General features: G+C 47.5%; 1 protein-coding gene across 6 annotated transcripts in view; it reads right to left on the bottom strand.

Annotated features, from left to right (window-relative positions):
• The window catches only part of Sei (potassium voltage-gated channel seizure), a 326,623-nt gene that overhangs the window by 136,510 nt on the left and 162,596 nt on the right, over window positions 1-27,517 (bottom strand). For all 6 annotated transcript variants that reach the window (XM_077699990.1, XM_077699988.1, XM_077699987.1 and 3 more), the window contains exons 3-5: window positions 19,756-19,959; window positions 13,834-14,115; window positions 7,120-7,355 (exon numbers count right to left, since the gene is read on the bottom strand). In XM_077699990.1, coding sequence (XP_077556116.1) covers window positions 7,120-7,355; window positions 13,834-14,115; window positions 19,756-19,959 — 722 coding nt within the window. The remainder of the gene's footprint in view (window positions 1-7,119; window positions 7,356-13,833; window positions 14,116-19,755; window positions 19,960-27,517) is intronic.

Consider the following 27,517-nt stretch of genomic DNA (forward strand, 5'->3'; position numbering starts at 1 on the left):
TGAATAAAGCATCAGTAAAAAATGTTGTTGGGCTATATAGTCGGCCCATCATACTTATACTTAAAACTGCGCATACGGACGGAACCAGGAAAAGAAGAGTCTGCGCCTGTCCTGTATCTTCTTTTCCTCATCCCGTCCGTATGCGCAGTTTTAAGTATAAGAATAAAGCATCGTTTGCATCCGGACACGAAATCTTTCAAATAAAACAAACTTGCACTATGTCTTCATGGCACCTTTAAGTGAAGCTTGAAGACAATTATACCGGGCGTACGAATCTTAATCCTTACTCTGCGAATTTTTCGTGTGCGATGTGACATTGATGTTTGTTGTTGAAAATTTGATTCTAGAAACCCCGACCACTCCCCACTAGCTATTCTTCATTGCTTCCTTCAAGTTATTTAGATTTTTATTCTTACCTTTGTTGCGTAGTTAACGAATACTTGCATTTCTCCGCGACCGTAGCACGGAGCACCATACATGTGCGTGCACACACCACAGAAACGTATAGCCTCTCGCATGATCCCCGTCGATTTCTCTGCGTAATGTGCTGGTGTGACATTTTTTCTCCTTAGAGCTCCCCAATCAATACCCAGCGCCAAGTGCTTCGTAAGATTTGCTACGATTGCATTGTTCGGCGATTGGAGGGAAATCACCGAACCGACCAACGCCTTTCTCCGCCATTGTTGAGGGTCGTTGCCCTATGGCGTGTCACAGGGATCTGGGCGCCCGGCGCTGTAGCGCAGAAAGTGAACGGTCGTCAGCTCTCTTGATCGGGCTAAAGCATTTGACGGGACTGCCCGGGTTGCTCGTGATAAGGAAATTAACAAATGTCATCTTATTTGTTTCCCACAAAGATACGACGAAAGTACTACGTCAAACAAGAGTGCATCGGACGGCTTGCCCGATGAAAATAAGAATAACACCCCGAGTGATGAAAGGTTAGGAGATGTGAAAATAAGTAGTTTGCATAGCTTTCCGCAGTGTCTAACTTTCAGGCCTACGATAAGGAAAAAAGCTTGTCTGCTGAAGGCGACCCTTGATCATCAGCTAAAACCTTTGTGAGCTTGCTTGACCTCGAATTGAAGCAATAAAGCCCGTCGTATATTTCCTTGTCTATTAAAAGCACACCAGGTTTGGAGCTAGAAATTTTGTTTTCAGGTCTTTGATTTTAGTAGAAAGTGACTGTGCGCGCGTTTTCATGAGAAATTGCGTGTAATACACAGATTAAACCTCTATTCCGGAGATAATGTGTCCTCTGAGACTAGAACAAGGACACCCAGATCTAGTCTCGTCCTCCTTAGCGTCTCGTCCTGAGTGTCTCGTCCTCTTTATCAGAGAGAGCGCAGCCTGATCCAGTCGCTATCTATGCTTCTGGCTCCACCCAGGTGCCAGTGTTGTGAACGGCCCTACAAGATACTTGTCTACGGTCAGGATATTGTATTCTGATTTCGACGAGTTACAAAAAGCGATGACACAAAGCGCAGTGCTTTGTGTCATCGCTCTGGCCCGTACGGCGCCCGATGAACTTCGTTAAACTTGTTGAGAAATGAGTATGTACACCTAAGAGCAAAAGTTTACGGACCACGATGCCAGCAATTTTGAGTTATTTTTCTGCCGCACGGCAGCCAGGAGTAGTATGTGCGGTAGTTTTCATTAGTTTAGTACTTATACGACATCTCGCATGCATTCGACAGTTTGTCGGGCTGCTATAGGAAGATAAACAACCTAAAATTGTCATTTCCGTAATCCGTAAACTTTTGATCATGGCTGTACATACACACACACACAGGCCTCTTACTGTGAACGGAAATAATTTGCAACACCTACTGCACGCCGAACTTGTTTCATTTACTCTGGAAATGTGCTAATTGCATCTCTGGTCGAGCGCGGTTCCTAACAAAGTCCGCCCCGCCCGCGACAGAAGCAGAACAACTGCAGCGAATGTAAACGGATTCTTCCCTTCTAGAAGCGATCGTCGAATACGCCTTAGCGAACGGCTTATACAAGCTAATGTAACAGCCTTAACCGACTCTCGTCATGACTGCTCCTCTCAACAAGCCACGTGAGCCTGTCAGTGAATTTTCAGTGAACTCCAGCTCCTCTGCAAGAACACGTGTGGACATGGCATTTCTCAGTGACCTTTATTGTGGCCTTATACGTGCGCTCGTGAATTTCCGAAGTGTTCTTCCTGCCCAGATCCCCTCCGCTCCAACGCCAGGGCTCTCGCAGCTCCTTTCCGTTAATAAAGTTATTACTGCTGTTTAAGACCGTTCTATGAACTTCACAAAGCATGGCCGGGGCGACCACGTAAAATCTTACAGCTAGATGGATGGCGGGAGGGGCTGAATGCCTCCCACGTCAAGAAAACAGTTGTTAGCACTGAACATTTTGTCCTTCCCAGGCTTAAATGACAATGATCGGCATCCCGATACTTGGTCTGTTTTTAAATGCCGGTGCATCCACAGGGAAGCGGTGATTATCGGTAAAACAAAACGCGAACACCTGACGTAGGGCAAGGGAATTAATGTTATTGTGAGCCTGCACCGGTGCAGCGAAAAGTATTTGGAACATGGTCTCGTAAATTTACAGGAATTTCTTCTTCTGGAAACTGCCCGGCTGCATTGGTGTGCGGTGAAAGGAGTCCTCCCTTATAGAAAAAGCTTCCTGTAAACCGGTAACGATTGTCATAAAGCCAGTAAGGCAAATATGTTTTGATATTCACAAATCCATGTTCCAATTACTCATGACGGCGCCTGTACCTTCTTCAGATGCTGGTTTTGTAGAGGCGCGTGCGCGTTGGTGGCGATTGGTTCTAAAAAACGGAAGCAAAATCCGACAAGATTTCACCCTTCCCGTGAGCGTTTCCGTTAGGTTCAAATGTGATGGCACTATGTACGAGTGTATACACCCCTGCAAAGCGCACGTGTGCAAGGTGATGTGGCAGCAGAAGGCGAGTGAGCTGCAAATGAGTGCATGGCGTGATCAGCTCTTGGGGGAGTCTACAGAGAGGGCGACACCGCCCAAAACTGGAAGCACACGACACGTTGACACTTCCGTTTCTCTTCAACTCACTGCTGACGGCTACGGTCCAAGTAAAAACGGGTAAACCGAAATAAGCCATAACTACGGTGCAGAAAAAAAAAGTAATGCAATGCGGGTTGAATTCCGGGGAATTAAACAAACAACCTGCTGTTCATCTAAATTACTTAAAACATTGTTGACTCAGCCTTTTCCTATTCCACAAATCCTGACCGGGAACTATTTTATCGTTAGTTACAATGCGTGAACGCGAATAATTACCGGGTGATACTGTTGAGGGCAGCTAACTGAGTATACGCTGGGTATCGCGTGACCCAGCGTATATTCTAACGTCAATAGAGAGAGACGGTTAATTTACGAATTCTCAAGTTAGTGGGATTGCCGGGGAAAGTTAGTGCGGGAAATATACAGCTGGTGTTATAAAGACTAGAGCAAGTAAGCTGCTTTGTAAGAGCGTACACAAGCAAGAATTCGATGTTTCACGATGTGTACATACGCGAAAAGGCAATATGTATAGACAGGAAGTCACATAGATTTAGCATTTTCTATGTGCCTAGTAGACAGTGCCGTAGATTCGAGCTACAACATGCACTTGTGTGCTCTGTTAGTCAAATACATAGGAAGCAATACAAAGCAATAGAAAGGCGAACTTCGTTGAAAAAATTTGGTGCACACACGGTAACACAGATGCCCAATAAGCACAACGTTGGGCTCGGGCTGAATGACATCCCGTGGGTTGTTTATTTTATTCGATTCTTCAAAACACAACGCGGAGACGAAACGCTTTTTTCCTGTGCTCCATCGTGAACGTTCTAGCTGATGGCATGCTGACCTTAGTGCGCATGTACGGGTACACCCGGCAGGTACACCCGGGTGCCATTTGCTTCTTGCAATTCGTCTTCGAAAAGAAATTAAGGTAGGAATTCTGCTTCCAAAATCAGCTCCCTGATCATTATAAGTGTAATCCCCACTCGCGTGCGGCAATGTACACTCCTGTTACTCGGATATTCCAGCGCTTGAGGCCTGCCCAACCACATAAGCATTTGATAGCTGTATGTAGGGTTACACATGACGCAATAGACCTTCAAGGCTTTTCTTCGCAGGCTAGAAAAAAAGTCACCCTCCTTCTGGCTGGTGCTTTCGTAACACGTTTAGCCGCTCTTTCTCGCGGTAGGTTAGGGGGCCACCTTAGTGATTAAACTAACAATGGTACACTGATTTCAGTTACGACATTTAGTGAGATCTTACCGAAAAAAGGGAGTCTCCCGTTAAGAAGACGGCTACCTTAATTTGTTTCGCTACACACCCTCGCTCCTCCAGAATATTTCCTTTCCCATCCTTTCAATATGTTTACCTCGCGGTGGCTTTTCTTGGAGAGAACGTCTTCCAATCAAGGAACAAGCTTTTTTAGTAGTTTTATTCCTCCCGAGCGAAATTTTCCTATGAGCTCTCAAGAGGAATTTTCGGCGGTACTTGCAACGGTACATGCCCGGCTTAGCTTTGGTCAACGTGAACTGAATATCAGTCTAGCCACTTTTGGTTACTCCTTGCTCCAAATTCTTTTCTCTCAACAATGTCAAAGTTTGGCATCTAAGCTGTGAATATATACCCAGAGCTTAATAGCGTTCAACCTTAATTTTGCAAGAACGAAAATAAGAACAAATGCAATGCAGACAAATATGTCATTAGATTTGTTTATATACTACTGGAAGGAGACCAAGAACGTCAAACAATACAGAACAAGGCAGCAATTTTTGTTATATTTCTTTCTGTTTTAATTGTTTATACTGACTTCGCAAATATGCCCTTTCTAATTTACAATTCTTTTGCAAAAGAAATTGGGCCCCTGTGTTACCTGGACACATTAACTTACACTGCAGTAGCAACGACTATAAGTAGTGCCAGCTCCATTGTAGCCCAGGTACATTGCGCTATAACAAAATTATGTGCTAAACATTAAAGTTTCTGTAAATAACTGGGTACAACTGTTCCTTCTCTTCCTTTAGTTTGCTTTGTTTGTTTGTTTGTTTTTTTGTTGTTGTTTTTTTAGGTGGATTACAACTTTAACTATAGGGTGTACTAGTAGGCGGTTTTGCTGAATACAGATAACCCATAGTAGACTCTGGAAATAAATTTCGAACGAAAATAATGTCACAGGTTTTCTGCAAGTTCCTTTCGTGAACATTTAACGTTTGGAAACCACACAGCGGCGCAAATATTACTCCCTACCGGCAGCCTCTCTCAATTTTAGTTACGCCGGCCTGCTTCGGTAATGCTGCAACGTAGCCAGGGAAAGGGCGCTTTCCTGGCACTGAAAGATTGCCGCGAACAATGTTGTGTTAATATTTTCCGTTTTCTTACCGAAGGCCAGCAGCGCACGGGTATCATAGCCCGTGTTGCAAGCTGAATGTCCGCTTGTTCTTTCAGGTTTCAGGCCACGTCCGGCTACACCGTTTCATATGAAAGCGTGTTTATCAACACCGTTCTCGGTCTGACTGGGTGTTTTCTTAAAAGGCTGCGCTCTAATTCAACCACATACGTTACCAACTCCGCTACGATCGATTCCCCAAATCTTTACTGCTCACGTCGTTCTGTTTGACTGCATCTTTGACGTTTGAAGAATGTGGAGCACAATATCGCCCCAGTAAACTTTATTACGTGCGAGAACCTTGCATCATCTATGAATTTGTGAGAATATTGATTCGCTTATTTTCAGTCCACAACGAACTAGCACTGAAACTTCCTGGGTAACAGGAATAGTACGCAGTCTCGTGAGTGACGCCGAATTATAAGCATTGCATTACATATGTTATAAAGGCCGGCTTCCGATTATTGTAGCATTTATAATTCATTTATTTTGCCCTCATGGCGCAGATGACAAATCGAAGAGAGGCGTGGCAACATTAATAACATAATACAAAGTATGCCACAAATAATACGCGCAACTGAAGCAGAAAAAAAATTGAGAAGGAAAATGCATGTCGGAATGTCTGGGTCCAACCGGGTGGACGAACGGATGTTCTTGTACCGCTTGATCGAAGCGGCGCTTCCACAAAAGCGCACCCTTCACCAGACGATGGCGTAGGAGAATCGATTACAAGATTGCGCTTCCTGGACTCCTCGTGTACGGGAAATGCCACTAACGATTCTTGGTAGCGATCAATCACTTCGCCATAGGTGAAGCTTGTAGGCGGTGGTCCGGTGGTCAAGTTTCGGTGCTAGTCAGTGTTTCACTGAAAAGGCACGCCGTGCGTAGGATGCTCGTGGCTGCGTTTATAGTTTGATCGCAACGACAACCGTCAATCTGAGCAGTTTAAACAAAGCGTTTCAGTGTTTGAAACGTTTCTGGCAATACCCAAATGAAAACACGGACCGGGCGGCAGGGATTAAGGTTACTACTAACGCGGAAATATGCGGGACGTGGTTAGAGCTTCGTCGGTACGCAGAATGTGCTGCAACAATAAATATGCGGGCAGTCGTTAGAGCTTCGTCGGTACGCAGAATGTGCTGCGACAACAATGAATCTGAGCAACTTAAACAAAGCGCTGGAGCGTTCGGAATTTCGCCGGCAAAATGCGAATAAAGACAAAGACGAAGTGGTGGAGATTCAAGTTACTACTTAAACGGAAATATACGGGCTGCGGTTAGAGCTTTGTCGGTGCGCAGAATGTGCGACGATAAGAACGTAATTTGAATCGTGATGTGGGCCTCGTGCCGCCTCGGTGCTCGTTATTGTTCCACTCTGTGTGCGCTTGAGTAGATAAACAACAAGGCCGAGGAGAGCTTAGTCGAACAACACCTACGTACGACGTCGGTGAGAGTACGAAGCATAATTATTGTAAGCAACGCACAGTTGAACAGTGTACACGGAATTGGCAAAAAACGGCACTTAAGGGCTATTGACGGGCCCCAACTCTACTGTCTTCGCATTTGGCTGAGTAACGCTCCACAGTTCTTTGTCCCCCTTGACGAGCTCTGGAAGCATGATCTTTGTTGAGAACCGCATTCCTGCAAAGGCTTCAGACAAGCACACCAGTCCACCAATCCACCGGCTGCTCCCGCAGAGGCATCAGTGCTTACCTGGGCCACCTTCTCTCCGACATGCTGCTTGAAGCTGTGCGACTGGACCTCCTTGAGGACAAGCTTGGAGGCCGTGGACGAGTGCGAGTTGTCCTTACGCGGGTCCACGGTCACCTGGCTCAGCGAGGGAGACTTGGCGCGCTGCCCTCCGCCGAACGCTGCCGCCGTCACGTACCGGCCCAGGTCGGACTCGGAGGACGCGTTCGGCAGCGCCCGACTGCCCCCCACGCTGTTGGCTGCAGAAGGGAAAGTCCGGGGGAAAGAGGTGGGAGGACAGGGCGAGACGCCCAGCGCTGGAGCAGAAGTTTGGGGGCATTCTCATACGGAGACAAGCTCGGCTACTAAGCGACTTAGTGTTAATTGGCGGCGCAAATGTAAACCGACAGACGCAAGTGCGTCTGAGCGATCCGGTTCCCGACCCGGCGCGGCAACTAGAGAGTTTTAGCATTTAGTATGTTCCCTGCCTTCCGTGCGAACCGTGTTGGCCAGGACTCGACAAGACACTTGCGGATTCGTTTCGGTAGGGTGGACTATTACCGCGGGCCGCCCCTTGTCATGCCTGCGCATTCGTTGCGGTGGGGGGTGTCCTCCTCGTCATGCCCGTGCGCGCAGGCGCAGTCTGGTCCCGGGACTGAGGGCACGCTCAGAATGTACGGAACAGACGGAATGCTACAGCGTTTTAGAACTCCGTCTGTTCCGTTGTTTCCGTTCGTATTGTGTTGACCGGGACTCACCTGCGCCTGGGTGCGCGGGCACGGCGAGGAGGACACCCCCCCCCCCCCCCCCCCCCCCCCCCCGTAACGAATGCGCGGGCATGGCAAGGGGCGGCCCGAGGAAATAAAACACCCTACCTAAACGAATGCGCAAGGGTCCGGTCGAGTCCCGGTCAACACAGTGTGAACGGAAACGACGGAACAGACGGAGTGCTAAAACTCTCTACTATCTTGCGGGTTGTGCGCGCGCGGGAGCGGCCGATCCGGGGTCTTTCGGCAGCCAAAGCGGTCCCGAAGCGGGAGACGCGTGCGCACACGCGCCCTTTTCTGCTCATGTGCATCGCCCTTACGACTTGACGGTGCTAAATTTCAGCCGAACGCAATGGCTACCGGAAGGGCCTGCATAATTATGTTTATTTGTACTTGTATTTAACGGACGTTTCGACAATAAGTTCGTATATTAGAAAATACGATAACATGACGTGATCAGAAATGCGCTGTAAGGAGTAACGGTTTCAGTTACTGCAATATTTTAATAAACATGTCGCCTTTTTGCTCACGAAAAACATGCACTACTGACAAATACTGCTCTGTGCAACAGAAGACATAACGTTGTTTGTCTGTTTGTAACAACTCGACGCTGCCTATACACATTCAAACAACACTTTTGAAGAACGAAGCGGTGCGGTGGCTTACTAGTCGACCCCAAGGTTTTAACAGGGCAGTTGTAAGCATGACTTGACCCAAACTTGGTTGAAATTTCGCGCCGCAAAGGATTTTGCATGCCGCGGATGGGCGACAAAAATTACACAGGAGATGATATAAGCCGTATCAACCATATTAACAATTACGCTCCCATGCCACCAGCCCAGTCATTCTTATTGTGCTTCCGATACAACGAATGCGGTAGACCTGACTAGAGCTGGGACTCACGCGCCCCTCACACAGACACCACGCGCAAATAAACAGAATAGGGAAATGCCTTGAGAATATAAACAGATACTTTGTAACAGGAAAGCACTCATGATATGGCCAAGCGCTGCAAAAAACTTATTACCTATTTTAGCCAACACCTCATATGTATTTGCGTCTAAAAATTAACCCCGCGCCTGCTTGTTTTGCTGCAAGTGACGTTGCTGATTTGCTGCAAGTGACCTCGGCCATGTACTGCCTTGTACCCTGGTATTCTGAGTTCTTCCCCCCCTCTAGACTCCAGTGGAGGAGAGCCTTGAAATCGATTTCCCCGTGCATAACCATTGCCGGATTCCCCCTCTCAGCCGAGTGGAGGGAGCAAATGGAGTGGAGGAGAGACTCAGAATACGGCCCTTAGAGTCACTATCACAGGCGATGCATCTGGTGCTAAGCACAGCGGCTTTCCCTTAATTAGCCATTTAGACAGGCGCAATCACTCCGCTTGACTGCAGTGATTAAACAGGCTTATGCGGTCTGGACGGCTGCCATGTGGAGAAAGAACAGTGTGACCTTCGTGTCACGGTAGTTCCAAGCTACTTCAGTAGCTCCCAGAACGTCGCGGTAACCATCCACGATGCACTGCGCACTTTTCATGTTCAGCTTCCACTGCGTCACACAAGTGGCTCCACGAAGGCCACAACAGCCGCTTGTTGGAAATATTAGAGGGACTTTGCAACACTTCCGAAAAACGAAAAACGCTTTCGCTCTTTTCGTAGCGTCTGGATGTATTGTCAAAGCAATAGTTATCAGCAGCACGGATCGTGACTGCGTGATTTGCTCGTCGGAGAAAAACTAGCCGCCTTCCGTTGCTGCTTTGCTTTGTGGCTTTTTTTCTAAAATGGGCATAAAATACGTTTATTTTATTTATAGAAAAGAAGCGGCCAACAGCAGCTACATTGTTAAATTGACGTAATTCTAGCGCTGAAAGATCACCAAGAATCGGGTAAGAGAAAAAACGCTAAAGGAACCCTGCAGCACTTTTTTCAACTTGTTGTTTAAATCTTAAATCCTTGCAGAACGCAGTCACCCAACACACCCAGTACTTAGATTAGGGCGTCGCAAAGTACCCCAGCTAAAAATTACTGCTCTATGCCCATCAGATAACTTGTAAACTCGCTCAAAAGATATTTTTATCTTTTCTGGTCTTGACATTTTTCGACGGGTACCGCCGTGGTGGTTCAGTAGCTAAGGCGTTGTGCTGCTGAGCCCGAAGTCGCGGGCTCGATTCCCGGCCGCGGCCGCCGCTTTTCTGATGGAGGCGAAAAGCGAAAACGCTTGTGTGTGCGAGATTTCGGCGCACGTTAAAGATCCCCAGGCGGTCAAAATTAATCCGGAGCCCTCCACTACGGCGCGCGTCATGGTCTGCGTTGTGTCGGCGCGTTAAACCCTGCTATCATCAGACAATTTTTGACGGCCCCAATTACGTCACTGATGCCATGTAGCGGCTGTTGGCCGGTTTTCCTTCAGTTGCAGCAATGAACGCTTTTCCATAGCAACTTAAAAAAAAGCCACAAAAACAAAGCAGGAATGGAAGGCGTATCTGGTGCGACGAGCAAATCACGCAGTGCTACTCCGTGCTGGCGATAACTATAGCTTTCGCAGTGGTTCCAGACGCGAAGGAAAGAGTGAAAGCACTTATCGAAGGTGTTGCAGGGTCCCTTTAAAGCAGTTATACTCAACGTGAAAGCTGTAGGTGCGCAGCAGTGATTCGCCAAAGGGGCTGTGGCGCCGTTCTCCGCTCTTAGCTACCACCCCTCACGCCCTTCCCCTCCCTCCTCCTGAGACAGCGCGCATACTTTCCTTAACCTTAGTTTCTTTTTCTGCCTGCAACGGCACGAGCGGGAGTTCTGTTCTTTTTGTGCTTGCTTTCATCTCATACGTGCTCGAGCCTTTCTTCGCCACTTTGAACGCGCCTTTTTTTTTTTTTCTTCCTCGGCCACTTTTTTTTTTTCGCTTACTATCGTAAAAAGCAACCCAACGAGCATCCCTAACTAAATGAACGCGAGAACTGCCTGTTAAGTACATATATTTTGCCGCAAATGTACCTACAGTTCTTTTTTTTTTTTTTGCGCTAAAGAATGGGGCATGTATGACCAGTGACAGCGGCTCCAGAAGTTTCGAACTGTTCTGCCTATAATTCTGCCTTGTTTAATTACCCTCTTAACTTTTGGCCGGAAGGCTGAGCCGAGGGATAAGCGCGTATCTTTTCGACGCCTCTGTTTGGGTACGTGACGCCGCGTGACTCTCGGTGCGTGACGCAGCGTCACTGCGGTGCCTAGATACCGTGGCCGCAGACTAGCTGCGACGACAAGCCGGGCCTTTCAAGTGCTTCGCACTTAAAAACATTCTAAGCAGGTCTCCAGATTACCTGATGGGAATAGAGGAGTAATTTTTGGTTGAGGTACTTTGTGACCCCCTATTTCAAGTACTTGATGTGTTTGTTGACTGCGTCCTGAAAGCATTTAATATTTAGAAGAAAAAAAAAAGTCGAAAGAAGCGTTGCAGGGTACTTTTACCGCAACCAGAGGGGCTGTCGCGCTTCGTTTTAGGGGCGAAGTCCCTTAGAGGCTCAGGCTGTCGACGTCTCCTGTCGTCACCGTCGTTTCATGTAGTCACGGTACTATAACACCGGGACACTCGTTTTCCAACGCCTCGCGCTAGAACGTAACGCGTACTAAAGGAACACACCGGGACACTCCTTTTCCAACGCCTCGTGCTAGAACGTTTCATCTCCGAGGGCAAAAACACGTATTAAAAGAACATAGCGGGGCACTCCTTTTGAACGCCTCGCCCTAGAACACTCCGTGCTTCAAAGACACGAGACTTTTACAGCAAAGCTGTATACCTGTAACCCCCAACGGTCTTATCTCCGTTGGCAAAAACGCCAAGGCGCCAACAATACTCACACACTGCATGCTTCGCTCCTCCCCAGGTTTCACGTTAGTAGAGATGGCCCGGTTTTTTTTGTTTCGTGCTTACTTTTTCTTGCCTGTGTATTTGTGGCGACCGTTACCGATTTGCTTGAAGCAAGCCTCGCGGGAGAAATTTTCGACCCTCGTTATGCATACCGTGGCATTGCGCTTATGCCCATCCGCCAAGGGGCCACGCGGCGCTCCAGATAAAGCATACCCCACACTGGAAGAGCGCTGGGAAATAACGAGCTGCAGACGACGAATAATGACGTCCAGAGCACCAGCTAACAGCGTCTTGAATTTTTAAAAATATTTGCGACGGCGACATAAGACGCAGCGCGAAGAACGTGAGCTAAGATGGCCATCACGGACAAAGCCCGAACTTCAATCTCATCATTATTCAGGAAGGACCATGCTACGGGGACCAGAGCCAGAGCGCGCAGGGGAAAGGGGGGCGAAGAACGGGGTAATCCTGCTGCCCCGCTGTATACGGCATAAATGCGGCGGGCAAAATCGCAATTACCATTCCTTCTAGTCGCACTGTCCAAGTCACGTCAACAACTCATCAAAGAATGTTTTGCCTTTTCTGCAGTCGCAAGCGTAATGAAGTCCGCTACAACGGACTTACGAACTTATTGATTATATAAACTTTTATTGGGACGAGCGTGTGGGGCTGATTGTGAGGCGTCAGTCCGTAGGGTGTTTCGTATTGTCCGGGATTCATTGGCCTGCGCTAGCTGCTCGATGCTCGAGCTCTCTCTCTGTTAGGTGACCCGATTTGATTAATTTCTTTTATTTTTCTTTAATGGCGCAAAGAGTACCCCATAGAGCGAAGCAGCCGCGAACAATCAAAATGAGACACTAGCAGCGGGAGTGTCAAACCTGAATAATCACCTCATTTATTCCTGAATAATCACCTCATTTATTATTATTTAACGTATGTTGCGGTACGACGCCCTCTCACGTAGTTTTCCAGCCATCCCTACCGTATCCATCCTTATCTCATGCGCACATCGAGTTTTCTCTTCCTCACATCTCACCCTGGTTTCGGAGAAGCCCTTAAGGTGGGGTAAGTTTCTGCGTAAAGAAATCTTGACACGCACGTATACAATTCAGCTGTACGAGTAAAAGGGAAAGCTATGCAACTTTTTATGCAGGGAAAGCTATTCAGCAGTTGGAGAAAAAAGTTCTTCAACTGCGAAGTTTCAAAGAAAGCCGTATGGCTTCCCGCTGTATACTCGTACGGCCGCATTTCGGGTGCGTGTCAAATTTTCTCTCCTAGCTGTTCATCCCACCTGCCGTAGTACCACTACCCCTGTTACGTCTCTCAATCTATTTGAGCAAATCGGTGCCCACCGTTTCTTGGCCCGAAATGCGAGTGAAACACTGCGTTTTCTTTTTGTCATGAAGCTTTCTCGACGCCCAAATTTGTAGTCGCGCCCCCGACATGCACTGTAGTGAAGTCTGCGGCAAGAATGCCGAAAAATTTTCGTGAGTCACCGCAGCTACCAACCGTAAACGTAAGCGAATATTAGAGAGTTATAGCAGAAGCAGAATGGAGAACCGGTCCCGGTACGGTACCCAGTGGGCGACCGGCGCTACTGCGCCTGCGCAGAGTAGAGAAAACTGGTTGTGCGAATGCGCAGGTGTACCGGGTAGCGTACCGGGACCGGTTCTCCGCTCTGCTATAACTTTATTCTAAGTGGGAAACCGCGAAGCCCGTTCCCTGTGAGGTTAAAGAAAAGCGACCGTATACGGTCCCACACCCTTGCTATACTCGGCTACAACTCAAGAACGGCACCACCTCATATAGTGTATCACTCCGCCAAAGCGCCGGACCCGTGACGTCAGTGCGCGCGCGTTTTGAAAGGGGTTTGCTATGAATGCGTGATATCGTCTGCCTTGTCTCAGGCAGTTTGTTTGTCGTTACTGGAGTCGTTTATAAGCATATTAAGTCCGAAAAATCACGGGAACGGCTCACGCCATGTTCAAAATATTCCCAGTAACAGCCTACTTGCGCCGCGCAGAGAAACATCCGGCTACTGTGATAAGGCACAGCGGCAACTTCCGGTGCCGTTGTTGTCACCGAGTATACCAGTTTCGTGAGCGGCACGTACCGGTGCGGTGGTAGAGCAGTTCCTTGCCGACACGCTCGTACGGTGCCAGCACGGCGACAGCCCTGGTAGGCCGCATCACCACGGTGGTGGGATGTTGTTGCTGCTGGTGCTGTTGCTGCTGCTGTTGCTGCAGCTCGGGCGAATCCGACGGGGACACCACGAGCGCCCGGAGCGACTCCGGGGCCGCCTCGTCCCTCTCGGCTGACCTGGTGAGTGCGAACGATGTCCTCCGGCTCCCCGGCATCCGGAGCCGCAGGGAACGGCTCCGGCCCGCTGCCCGCGCTGCGTCCAGCAGAGACACCACAGCGCAGTTCGCACTTTGAGAATGTCGCGACAAATCACTTCGCGTGAACATGCTGACACTGAATGGAACAAATGGCGCATGCCAATGACATCACATGCAAGAGCAGAATGAGGTTTAAATGAAGGTTCCAATTATCGTAAATCAATTATACATTATAACAGTGGTGCCAGGTACCCTGTGCAGGTGCCGTCATATGTAATTGGAACAAGAATTTGTGAATATCACAAAATATTCGTCTTCCTGGCTTCATGACAGCCAAAACCGGTCTACAGGAAGCTTTTCTATTAAGGGGGACTCCTTTAAATGTACACAAATGCAGCCTGGCACTTTCCGGAAGAAGAAATTCCTGCAGATTTACGAAACCATGTGCCAATTACTTTTGACGGCACCGGTACGAGCCTGTACAAGTATTTACATTGTACAAGTCCGAATTGCAGTATTATTTTTGCAGAAAATAGTCTCGAGTAAACGGAGCTACGGATCGGTAGAAATTTATTCTCGAGCCCAGGAACTGACTTGGAACACATAATACAAGAGCTTCCTTTATGCAGGTACAGTCACACACGACAAAATTAAGTAATGTACCGAGAAGTTCTGTCAAGAAACACTGGAGTCGGTCCATGCTGACCTCGTGAAGCGTAAAGAGGTTAGAGCGGAAGCCCATTTCTTTCTGCTTCTGGTATCTGGTATTTCTAGGCTAATGTGCCATGGAAGGGACGCTTAACGAATACGCTTTTCAGTTCTAAAAGTAAAAGAAAGGACACGAATCGTAAGGATATCTAACGGAAAACCTGACTGCCTTTTCTCGGTTCCCGAGGGAAGCCTAAAGCAAAAAATGCTCATGAATGAAGAAGTGGAAACAACATCTGCGACTCTGTATTAAAGCACCGATCTCTTACCAACTAGATTTTCTCCTTATCATTTGTCTTCATGAGCACGTCAGCGGTGCTCCGCTATTTTTTTTTTTCTGTTAACGGTTTCTTGTTTAATTTATCCGGGTGGTCCGCTGCACTTGTTTCTTCAGCGGGCAACCGTTCGCAAAAAGCGAAACCACCGTTGCCGAGGTGGCGCAGCCATCTGTCGCATCTTTGAATAAGCTATCTTGCTTTCTCTTTCTGTGACCAAGAGCCTCATGATGAACAAAAGTGCGAAGCTGGGAGAGTCGGTAAGAATCCGTGATAAAAACAGCGCAAGGGACAGGACGATAAAAGCTGACCAGGATGGGCGCTGGCAAGGCAGCTGAAGAGACAGCTCTTGTCCTTGTCAGCTTTTCTCGCCCTGTCCCTTGCGCTGTTTCAATCATTGAGCCTCATAATCAATGTTTCCTCAAATCTGATCTCAACAGAACGACCACCAGTTTTAACGAAGTTTCGACGACATTTCCTCTTACGTTCGACGCAGTGATGTTCCGTGCTCGGTAGAAAAATTCCCATTTCCGGGTACAGAAATTTCCTATTTTTAGCAATTTTTCCCCGCAGGTTTCCCCAAAATTCCCTGCAAATTTCCCGGCATGCTCTTTTTGCAGCTAAACAACCTCTACGTGGATTCCGGTTCAGTTTTTTGGCGGTAGCCAGTGCCACTTATGTCTACTTTACGTATATAGCCTTCCGGGCGCAGACGCCGTTCGAGAATCGGAGTTTCAGCGGGCAATAAATTTTACTACATCTACCGCTCCGCAGCATTTGACTATACATTACTTGTTTTATACCAAACAGCACGCTTATTTTGCATTTCAAAAGCTCTAAGTTAAAACTTCCCGTATGATGAACAACGAGACTTTATTGGGTAATTGAGGTAATTTTAGCTTAGCCCGGGACTGCTGGCGCCATCTCTTGTTGACAGCACGCGGACTAAAGCCCACCCGAAATACTTTGTTGCATATTGCACAGGAATACATGGAAGCAGGCTTCAGCCCTTCAGCTTCCGCTGCTTCCCGCTTTACTACCTCTTTCTCATTCAATACTCTTTTCTTATACTCCCTCTTGCTTCATGAACCGGATTGGAAGCGGTCATGAATGCGTTTGGCTTGCAGGAACACGACTTCGGATATTTGAACACAAATCTGACGAAGCGTTAAGAGAACTTGGAAATAAATAATAAATGATGCGAGGTTTGGCGTACTTACATTATTTTTCCTTTTTATTTTGGTGGCTCGTAAAATTCCCTCCATCTAATAAAGATTCCCTTTTTCCCTTTTGGCTAAAATTACAGCCTAAAATTCCCCGAAAAAGGGAAAATTCCCCACACGAAACATCACTGGGTCGACGAGACGTTCGCCACCTCGGCAGGGGATTAGATAATGCAAGCGCTAGAATATTTGACATAATAAAAGACTTCAAGCACGCCCAAGCCTCGCCTGAAAAGGGCAGACGTGTATACCCGCCATATGCACTCGCACGATGCAAGGGTGCAAATCCTACTCGGAGAAGGAAAACGTTTGGTGGTGTTGAGTTCTCATGCGGTGTCGCTTAATTGGCTGCTCGTGCCGTTTCTCGTGACGATTTTACGCGCGCAGCCAATCACGTAAGTCGCCACGAAAAATCCACCTCCACGGAAGTGTTTCCGTCACCCAGTAGGACTTGTCCCCAGGGCTGGGAAGAACGCCGCGCACTGGTGGACGACACCTGATTCATTGTGCACGCGTTCTAACGCGCCGTCCATGCGGCCGCCCTCCGAGCCAATGTAACTAACTCTGAGCAGCGTCCCGGCGTCCCAGAGAACGATTATCTGTAAAGTTCCAGTCACTTTAGAAAGTCAGGATCAGAGCGCCACTCCGCGGACGCCGCGACGGATGGAAACTTGCCGGTCACCCACGTTACACGCGTTTACCATATGACTGCTGCGTTCCGGACCGACGGCGGCTTTTCTGCGACAAGAGCTCCCTCTTTAGCGTTAAGCGTGGAGCACACCGATTCCTCCCGGGCTGCCCTGGTTTGTTTGTTTGTTTGTTTATTTATTTATTTATTTATTTATTTATTTATTTATTTATTTATTTATTTATTTATTTATTTATTTATTTATTTATTTATTTATTTATTTATTTATTTATTTATTTATTTATTTTAGTGCCCTGGCGGCGTAACAGAAAGGAGTAGCTTAGTTGCAATGGCTAAGAAAAATATTGCACATGGGGCGAATATCTTGGTTATACAAAAATGCGGGTTGCACAAGGCAGAAATGGAGTTCTCAGAAGTTATACAATGAATATAAATACACATACTCTGGAAAAAGGAAAGGTCACGCAAGGTAAGGAAATACTGCTGTGTTGCCTTCCACACAATGCACAATAAACAAATCTTCCAAGCTGCTATAACGAACTGCAGTGCGCCATCCTACGTTGTTACGCGTGTTCCCGACATTCTGCACGCGCTACAACAGAGCTGAAAACAGATCGCTCCTTTTCGGAACCACTGTGGGACCAACGCCCATCAGCTTCGACCTAGCCCTGAACTTCAAGTGACAATTGGGTGCTGACGAACCCGCTCTTCCTACAGCTCTGTTAAAGACCGCCTTAATTCTTGACATCCATGTTTAGCGTAGAAACATGCAAGCTGTGCTAAAACCTCCATTGATGCAATGGCAGCTATACTAAGTAGCGGTCCCAGAGATTTTTTTTTTTTTTTTTTTGGGGGGGTGGGGCGAATAAATATCCGCTCCCCTCCTTGCGCCAGTTCTGTGGAGGAGGTGATAACCATGCAGGCGTGTGCGCATATGCGGTGTAACCCGCTTGTGCACAAATCACTTAGCGACACAGTGGTTTTTGGCGCCTCTTAGGTGGTGCAACGGATGGCTCGAGCCCGCATTTCTGACGGTCGCAACACGTTTGCTGCCTCGCACAAGTGGTATTTAACCTCGGGCAAGTGGAATGCTTAAAAAACAAAAAAAAAAATAAGCTGAGGACCTCTTTGGAGAGAAGGGCGATAGCCCCCTGCGCCGCCCCCCCCCCCCCCCCTGGAACCGCCACTGGCTATACTGTCTATACATGGAGTACTGACCGTCGGAAAAAGGATGCATGGATAAACTCAGCTGCCGAATGTATGTTTAAGGCTCAGCTAAGAAATGCGCAGCTGAATACTCATTCATCGCTGCACCATCAAAACGCGTAAAAATCCGTTCTTGAGACAGACAGCGCTCGTTTTCGCTTCTGCCCCCATTGTGCTGGCCTGAGGCGTGTACAAACAAAGCTTACAATTACGCCTCAAGTAGATCTCCTTGGCCACCGCGTATTCGCGTTGCCGCACATCTGAGCTCGTAATATGAGTAGTCGCTAACCCATCGAAGCTTGAGTGCCTGTGAGCCCCACCCCGAGCATGCTATCCTGAAAGCAGCCCGAGAGCGGTCCGTATAAGCCGTCCCTCTGACAGGCGGCAAATCGTGGTTGACGCTGAGTCTGGCTAATCTCGAACAAGACAGCCGAGGCTGGGCATAAATGCTCGAGTAGGCCTGCTCCTAATGGCGGCAAAGTGGTCGTCCTCATCTCGGGGCAGTCTCGCGTGCAGCTGACCCTGCCGTCAGCGTGATGAATGCTTGGGCTCGTCTATTTTCCGGAAGCGCCTTTGTCAGGGCTCTCCCGGGTGAGAGTGATGTAAGGGACTTAGAGAAATGGCACCGGCAAACTGCTGGTATAAGTCATTAGGGGGAGAAAAGAGGCTGCTCGGTAGGGGGAACAGCGCAGTTGTGCACTGAGAATAAGCAGAGAAGAAAGGGAAGGGTAAAGGGGGAGAGACGGGACTTACGGAAGAGCGCACAAGTTGGAGCAGCGACCAAGATTCCCGCTGCTGCCGGAAGTGTTTCACAGGGCCCTATGCTTTGCATGTTACAATCATCCCTGAGACACAGCAGAATACACCTTGCTAAGGCAGAATATTTTGGTTTCCGTGAATATTTTACATTGCCTTCCTAACGCACGGTAGGGCAGTAGGTAAAGAGCGTCAAGGAAGCACAAGGCGTCAACCACTGGAAGTCCGTGGTGAGTGGAAAGCGAAGCCAAGGAGCCCGAGACTGTCGACCACGGAGGCCAGGGAAGGAACCGTGGTGGTGCCGGGGTTAAGAATGGAGGGTGGTGTTCGGGCGTGACGTGATAAAAAAATCACTGTGGTTTAGTTTTGGTTAATTCTAGAGAATAGCGAAATCTTCACTGCCCTGGCTAGGCCCATTGTCGAGGTGTGGTCGGGGTGTGGCTTCGCAATGATACACAGATATGTTTCCAATGAATACACTGTTTATTCATCATCTTTTTTTCGCGGCGTTGTTCAAGCCTCGCCTCTGTACGAGCGACCACAGCTGGATGTTCGTCTTCCTCCATCGCACACGGCTCTGCGGCGCACGTGGCCTCCTGGCCTTCCTTTGTGGCGCGCGCTTATCGCTGCGGCGGCGGCCTCCTCACCTTCATCCCCCAGGTGGCAATACGGGTCCCGCTCACGTCTCCGTTCCCTCCTCTGCTATCTATCCACTGCCGTCTATCTCTCCCCGCCATCAGGCCGCTTCGTGCCGGGCGCTTGCGGAAGGACGTGTAGTTTGACATCTAGCTTTGAAGGTTGCCCGAGGTAGCGTAACGTAGCTTTCGCTACAAAAAAGTAGGGCGGATTTCGTGAGAGTGAAGTGCGAAAGCCGCTCACCGCAAGTCCTGACCAGCGCGTGCTGCAACGGCGCCTGATCTCGCGCCGCGGCGCCGCCTCCTCCCGCGGCGGCGGCCGCGGCAGCTTCCTCGTCGGCCTTGTACGGCGCATCGGTGACGTCCTCGAAGTTGACGATGAACATGCAGATGTCGCCGTCCTCGTTCCTGATGGGCGCCACCACCTGGCTGCACAGGAACTTGGAACCTGCGCAACATCCCCACAAGTCACGTCGCGCAGTGCACGCACGAAAAGCGATTTCCAACTGCAATAGAGTGTTCAAGGTTAGACGACTCTGGGCATTGTAGGGAACGAATGTCGTATGCGATAAGCTCTACATAAGAAGGGTCACGGCAACATGAAATCAATTGCCCTGCATCACGTTCATCAGCGTGACTACTGCTGAGTGACCGCGGAACGATAAAGGGTCTTGTAAGGACAGACAGACCCAGAAAGAGGTCGACTCCGACAGGTAACCTAAAACACGCTTTATAATCTGGTGGTGAGTCATGTTTTGTGAGGACTAGATGGATAATATGAGCAGTTCTAGCACAAGCTTTTTAATCTGAATTGATATTTTAGGGGTTTTACGCGACGAAGCTACAGTTGAGATGAGGCACGCCGTAATGGAGGGATACGGATTGATTTCGCTCAACCTGGAGGTATTTAACGTGCGCCGAAATCTCTACGCACGGGTGTTTTTGTTTTTCGCCTCTATCAATAAGAGAGCCACCGTGGCCAGGATCAAACCCCGAGTACTTGGGCTCAGCAGAACAGTGCCTTAGCAACTCAGCCACCGCGAAGGGTCGCTTCATAATCTACTGGTGAGTGGTGTTTCGTAAAGGTTGGATGGATAACAAGAGCCGTTCTAGATGCAAAGAATTAATGAAGAATAATTATTGCCGTAAGGATGGCGACTAATAATATAACATAATATAAAATAATCTAATATGTAATAATATATTATAATATAAAATATTATAAAACATTTAAGGTTGATTTCCCGAAACATCTTTCGACCAGCGACCGGCTTCAAGGTAATTTTGCACAAGCTGCACGCATGCAAGCAATTGTTCACGTGTGAACCCTGAAGAGTCTACGAAATAACACACGCTGTCAGAAATCCACTTCGTAATGCTTTGAGAATTTTGTAGCCAGGTGGCTGAGAAGGATCCAAAGGCATCGGTACTTTGGCAGAGAAATATATAAATAAAAGTTCCTGGTGAGGTTGCGGCAGCCTGTGAGAAAATGAGGACAGCGAGCGGGAGGAGAAAAAGTCGAGCGACATAGATCGATTGCCTGCCTGGTCTGTGCTGAGACAGCACCGCTCCCACTGCGACACCGTGGCAGGGTTCATTTAGGAACCGTTAGCACACAGTGGTGGCAGTCGCATGTCAGGAGTTCACATTCAACGTCGCCGAACAATAGGGTGCGTGTTGGCAGCAGTCGGGGATGCTGCGTGCTGGCGACAGCGCTCAGTGGAGGAGCGACACCCTCTTGCCATATAAAAATGCGATCGGCAGCGAGTTCAGGTGTTCGTAGTCTCGTCCCCCGCAGCGTGATCCACCGGCCGAACAGCGAGTGGTGCCCCCTAGTCTGCGCGCGATAAGCGTGGCACATAAAGACTACGGTGCACCTATGCTTCGTCAACGCACGCTACTTGGGAGATCGTTTTCAAGGTCATCCATAACGTTGCGATAACCTTCAGCCGCCGGCGTAGACACCACTTGACTAGGCGATAGGTATATATTCACCGGTAGTTATATAAAAACACTGCGCTGAGTGTACAGGGACGGAAACTGCAGAAACACGATGCACGCACACAAAAGTGCTTTTTCTGCCGTCCACTTCGCCTGCGCTTGGTTCCTCAATCTCGCGATCAATGGCGCGCCGGCTAGGCTGTCTGTGCGTTCCCTACAGCGCAAGCGAAAACAATGAATCCAATCATCCAGTAGGTAAAGCTAGACGGCATGCAGCGAAAGCTCAAGCAAAGGCAAACTTTCACGAAACAGTGCGTTCATATAGTCTTTGATTTCACTCGTGATAACTAGCTTTCGATGCATTAAAGGAGCCATGAAGAGAAAACACAAGTTTGGTTCATTCAAAAGATTACCTCGTTAGAATTATACTGACACCACTTTTAACGGTAACTTCGCTCAAATTAGCTACATAATAAGAAAAAACAATGGAATGGCCAGGCGACCCACTAGCTCATTTCCCGCAACAGAACCTATGATGTCATACCAGACAGTTCTGCGATTGGCGGAGGGAGGCAAAGGCAAACGCAAATTAGGCAGAGCTTATAAGCTTGCCGAACGAGCTATTTGGGCTTAAATTTAGGGCACATATTTTTTAAAGCACTAAGATTGTGGGTCAAACAGTAGAAGTTACGAAAGCACACGTAAACATAGAAGTACCGATGCGTACTGCTGCTGGTACTGCGCGCACTATACTTTGTTTAGCTGCACAGGACTGCGAGGCTTTGGGGTTGTTTCAGGCGACACTGGCCGATTGACGCAAGTGACGATGTCTTACGTGACCGTATTTGTCGAGCGAGCACCATGTTTCACGAAACGATTGTCTCCATGAACAAAACTAGCCAGGGGCAAATACGTTCACAAACAAACCAAAGGCAGAAAACGGCTTGTCATGGTGTGGTGGCGCCATCTAGGTTCACCAACGGTAAACAAAGACATATGACGTCATTGCAGACCACGAAAACGCACTATTTAGCGGGAAAATGAAAACTTTAACGTAAATTAATTAATTTCTTAGTGAATAAAGCATCGTTTGCGTTTGGACAAGCGCTCGGGCACTATAAAACACGAAATCTTTCGAATAACAAAAATTTGTGTTTTGTCTTCATGGCTTTTTTAAAGCTGAGCCAAGTTTTCAACAACGAAGCCGTTAAACAGTCCTTTTTCTAACACACTCATGACCTCATTCAAACTAGCAAAAAAAAAAGTTACGAAGGTACCTAAGGTTTCTCTTGGGATATAGAAATGCGTGAGCATCCCTTCTAGTTCAGATGTGAGAGCATCGTGTGGGTGGGCTGTGGACATCGCTCAAAAAGATAATGGGTGAAGTTGGGAACTGGTGAATTGAAAAAGGGAATTGGTGAATCGGCAATGAGCCTCTGAGCTGCTGTCATCGTCATTGGCCAATCTCGTTGAGTGGCTATGTGTGAGAATTGCAGGTTGGTATGCTCAAGTCAGAGCCAAATAGGAGGTAGGGAGTAGGAGAGGTTTTTCTCACTTGATCTCACCCCCCCCCCCCCTCTCCCAGTGATTCTGGCTAGTCAATGAAAGTTAGCCCTTAGGCCGCTTAGACACAAATAACCTAGATACACTTCTCTCAGTGAATCGGTGAATGCAATCTGTTTTGGTTTTTACCAAACAGGCATAACCGTTGCCTCTTACTGACTATCCAGAATCACTGGGTGAGATCAAGTGCAAAAAAAGCTCTCCTGTGGGGAATAGGCCGTAGGATTCTCACGGCAGCTGTGACCGTGATTTGCTAACTCCCTTGAACAGGTATATGAGAATTGTTGGTGGATACGTCGATATCGTACCCAAACCCGGGGAGACGGGGGGGGGGGAGGGGATCATCGACTAGTTAATCGGCCGTGAGCGTTTGGTGGCGGCTACTGTAATAACCACTGCATGAGTGGGTATGTTGTTGGGCCTACAGGGCCTTATCGCCATGTGGCCTTGCGTTGAGCCTAGCGACCGGCCAAGCGACGTAAAAGGCTTCATAACGAACACGTCCTTTAAAATAAATCCAAGAACGTCTAAAGACGCAAAATGGCGACATGATGTGCCCTGTCTGACCATAAGTAGCCGGGATGGCTTGTCCACAACGGGACCCCGTTGAGTAGCGCATAATAATTAAGGACAAGCACGAACACTGCAGGGTCTTCGGTTCGAACACTCCGTTATAGACAAGGGCATGCGAATGTTTAACGGCAAACGTGAAGGCAAAACGTGAGCTGAGTTCATAACCGCTACTGACGTCAGCAGTAGTATTTTGACCGGACTTGATATTACATCTATAGTTAGAACATCGTCACACGTGATTTCAGTTTACGCGGGAGAGTAAAGAAGCGGGGCGGGCGAAACTGCTGGAACAGGAGACCGCGAAGAGACTGAAGCCAGCTCAAAAGGTCCCGGTCATAGTTTTCTTCAATAATTACTGTTTATTCAACACCACATAGCCTCGCTCGCTATTCATGTCTTCATCACAAGACGTGGATCAGCTTTTGCTTCTACCCGGCGTGGTGGCTAAGCGACTAAGGCGTTCTGCTGCTGAGCACGAGGTCGCGGGTTCGATTCCCGGCCGCGGCGGCCGCTTTTCTGATGGAGGCGAAAAGCAAAAACATCCGTGTGTACGAGATTTCGGTGCACGTTCAAGATCCTCAGGTGGTCAAAATTAATCCGGAGCCCTCCACTACGGCACGCCCAATCGCCTGCGTTGCGTCGGCGCGTTAAACCCTTCAATCAATCAATCAATCAATCAATCAATCAATCAATCAATCAATCAATCAATCAATCAATCAATCAATCAATCAATCAATCAATCAATCAATCAATCAGTTTTTGCTTCTCCTTCTGGGATGATGTACAGCCCATTCGGCCGGACGTTTCTTTTCGTCACGTGAACATGCCTTCACCTTCTTTGGCTGCTCCCAGTGATAATACGTTTAAATTGCGGGCGGTAACCGGACTAATGACGCTATATAAAGCCAGGCATGTGCAGAGAGTAAACGTCAGCGGTTTACCGGCTGAGTTTTACCATGTAGATGTGCCGTCAAAAGTAATTGGAACACGGTCTCGTAAATATGCAGGAATTTCTTCTTCCTGAAACTGCTTGGCTGAATTTTTCTGTAAACTGTTATTGGCTGTCATGAGCCAGTGCGACAAATATTTTGTGATATACGCAAATCATTCCTCCAATTAGTTGTGAAGGCACCTGTGCACCCAAGGTCAAAACTTTACAGGACACAACTTCGACTTTCAATGCTTTCTGTGGGCTACGCTTCTTCTAGGCGTATGGCGATGATACCCAAGGTAGTGATGCTTCGCTTACAAATCCAAATTAAATGCTGAGCCTTTAAAGAGAAGAAAAATGAACATTGAAAGTCGAAATCGTGTCCTGTCAACTTTTGAGCCCGGGAGCACACGCCGACCATGTCAGAAGGCCTCACTTCAATGTAAATCCCCTGTAAATCCCCGTCTTCCGGCTTCATAGCCTTGTTGCTGTTGTTCTACCTTACAGAGTGCTTATCGAGGGGGGGGGGGGGGGGGGGGGTTCGCACCCACGAGCGTGTGTGGTAGCATCAACGTAGCAAAAAATTGTAGAGACATTTTCAGAATGTGTACAAATGCGGAAGTATTTTCTTGCAGCGCTTATTCGTTTGTGCAACCTTACGTTTTCTCGGTGGTACTGAAGCGCATACGACCATTTCCAGGCGATGGTACCAATCCAGCCAGAACGCAATCCGATCGCTGCTTCTCCTTTTTCGAGACGGAACAGTTTTTTTCCAACTTTTTGTTACAACGTTGCACATTTCCTGCCACGTGTTAAATATCCAGGATATACCCATCTTTAAGTCAGGCAACAAAATAGACTCAGCTGACTACCGGCCGGTTTCAATCCTTTGTGCTGCGTCCAAATTTCTTGAGTCCGCGTTACACGCAGTGTTGTACTCATGGCTAAAAATGTGTTGCGGCCTAATCAGCATGGCTTCTTGAATGGGCATTCATTCAGTTTCCCTCCGCATATAATAAAGACGGGCGATAGGTTTCTCCCCTTTTTGGGTGGGATGTGCAGGTTAACCAAAGATTTCCCTTCTCCCGTTCCTTTTACAAATCTTTATACACCAGTCTACCTTCCAAAATTATAATGTTCTTCCGTTGTTTGCAATGGAACCTGCAAGTCCGCCCATAAATATCCTGAAATGGTGCAGGAAAAAGTCTCATCAATATATAAACACCGGCTAGGACGCAGTTCTGCCTCAACCTCTACTCAACATCAAGTACCTAAATTTCCGTTGATTTGCTGGCGTGATCGAGAGGAGTTATTTATTTTATTTATTTGCACATACTGCAGCCCTCTAAGGGCTATAGCAGGAGTGGGTCTGGCGCAGAAAGAGTGAAAATTCAACACTCGAGGAAACAAAAACGCTCCTACACAGGCATAGCAATGCGCACTAGAAGGAGCAATATGCAATTCCATTAATGCAAAGTGCCCATACCTGTACATGCAAATATAGACAGAATAAACGAGCCGCTATTATGCAATCAATAAGTGCGCGCTATGTGACGGGGCACTAGGAACAATAAAGAAGACAGGGAAGAGCAAAACGATAAAACAAAACGGGTTGTTCAACCGTTGGTTTAATAAACATGAGAGATTGATTTATCGATGAGGTTCTAACCTCCCCCGACAGCACGTACCGCTGTTCTATCATTCTTGTAAAAAAGCTAAATTTAAATTTATTGGTGTGCGCATAAAACGGGGTGAGGTTTGGCATGATTAGTTCTATATCTTCTATTTCTCTACAAGCTACTACAGGCAGTCATTTCCTGTGCGTGACTTTTGCCTCAGCTCATTCTCAGAGTTCCCCAGAAGTGGACTCGGTCTCGCTATCCATACCACAGTAGAGCAACCGGCCGCTGTCATTCAGCTTCCCTCCGACTGCAAAGCCTGTACAACTTATTAGGGAGTTTTCAATAATTCCCTGGCACAGTATCATGCAGGGCTGAGCAGTGCTTTCCGTTAACTAACGATTAGTTTCTCGGTACGCCCACATAGTCATCGTTATGCCACCTGACTTTATTTACTGTCGCCTTTATTTGCTGCCTTGATTTGCTGTCGCGTAGTGTGTGTCGCATCACTGTCATTACCGTCCTCTTCAGTGTGTTAGTGCGGCATATTTTTAGGGGTGTGACATGTTACTGTATGTTTGTCGTATTTTTGTTAGTTTACCAGCGCTCAGGTGTCACCGTTGTCCTTAGGCATTGAAGATTTATTTATTTATTTATTTATTTATTTATTTATTTATTTATTTATTTATTTATTTATTTATTTATTTATTTGAAGGTAGTACCGAGGAATTAAACTATAAGGATGCAGAGGTGTGTAAACGTTGGAGGACTCGCGGAGGAAGTTTAGAAAGGGCTTTATATCTTACGACAGCTACCACCTGTAATGGACAGAATTTAATTCGAGCCGGCCGCTAGTAGTACGGCTAAAATTATAATACATAGTAGTACTACATTAAATGCATTACTTCTTAATGATCTGACACGTCATCAGCCCGTTACAAAAGAGATGCAATTACGATCGATTGATTCATCAATCAATCAATTAATCAATAGATAAATCAATCAATCAATCAATCAATCAATCAATCAATCAATCAATCAATCGATCGATCGATCAGTTAATCAAGTGACGGGAACGGTTGTTTGTGTGGTCTATTTTTTTAGGCGCTTGTTATCGGCTGTAAAGCAACAATCACAGGCAATTGGGAAGCGCAACAAAAATTGGACCAACGACGTGACATACATAGGGTCGCCAATGATGCAGTAACAACTAGCTTATTTCAATACGTTGTTAAGTAAAGCTATCGGTCAACTACATTTACATTGTTGGATAAAACCAGCGCGAACTCAGACGAAGACGAAGGAAGTGTACCACAAGGACAGCCGCTGGACTTTATTTACATTGTTGCAAAAGTTAATTCCTAACTTCAGCATTTCAG

The sequence above is a fragment of the Haemaphysalis longicornis genome, unplaced genomic scaffold (assembly GCF_048455015.1).
Source record: "Haemaphysalis longicornis isolate Haplotype H1 unplaced genomic scaffold, Haemaphysalis longicornis Haplotype H1 scaffold_2, whole genome shotgun sequence".
Lineage (NCBI taxonomy): Eukaryota > Metazoa > Arthropoda > Arachnida > Ixodida > Ixodidae > Haemaphysalis > Haemaphysalis longicornis.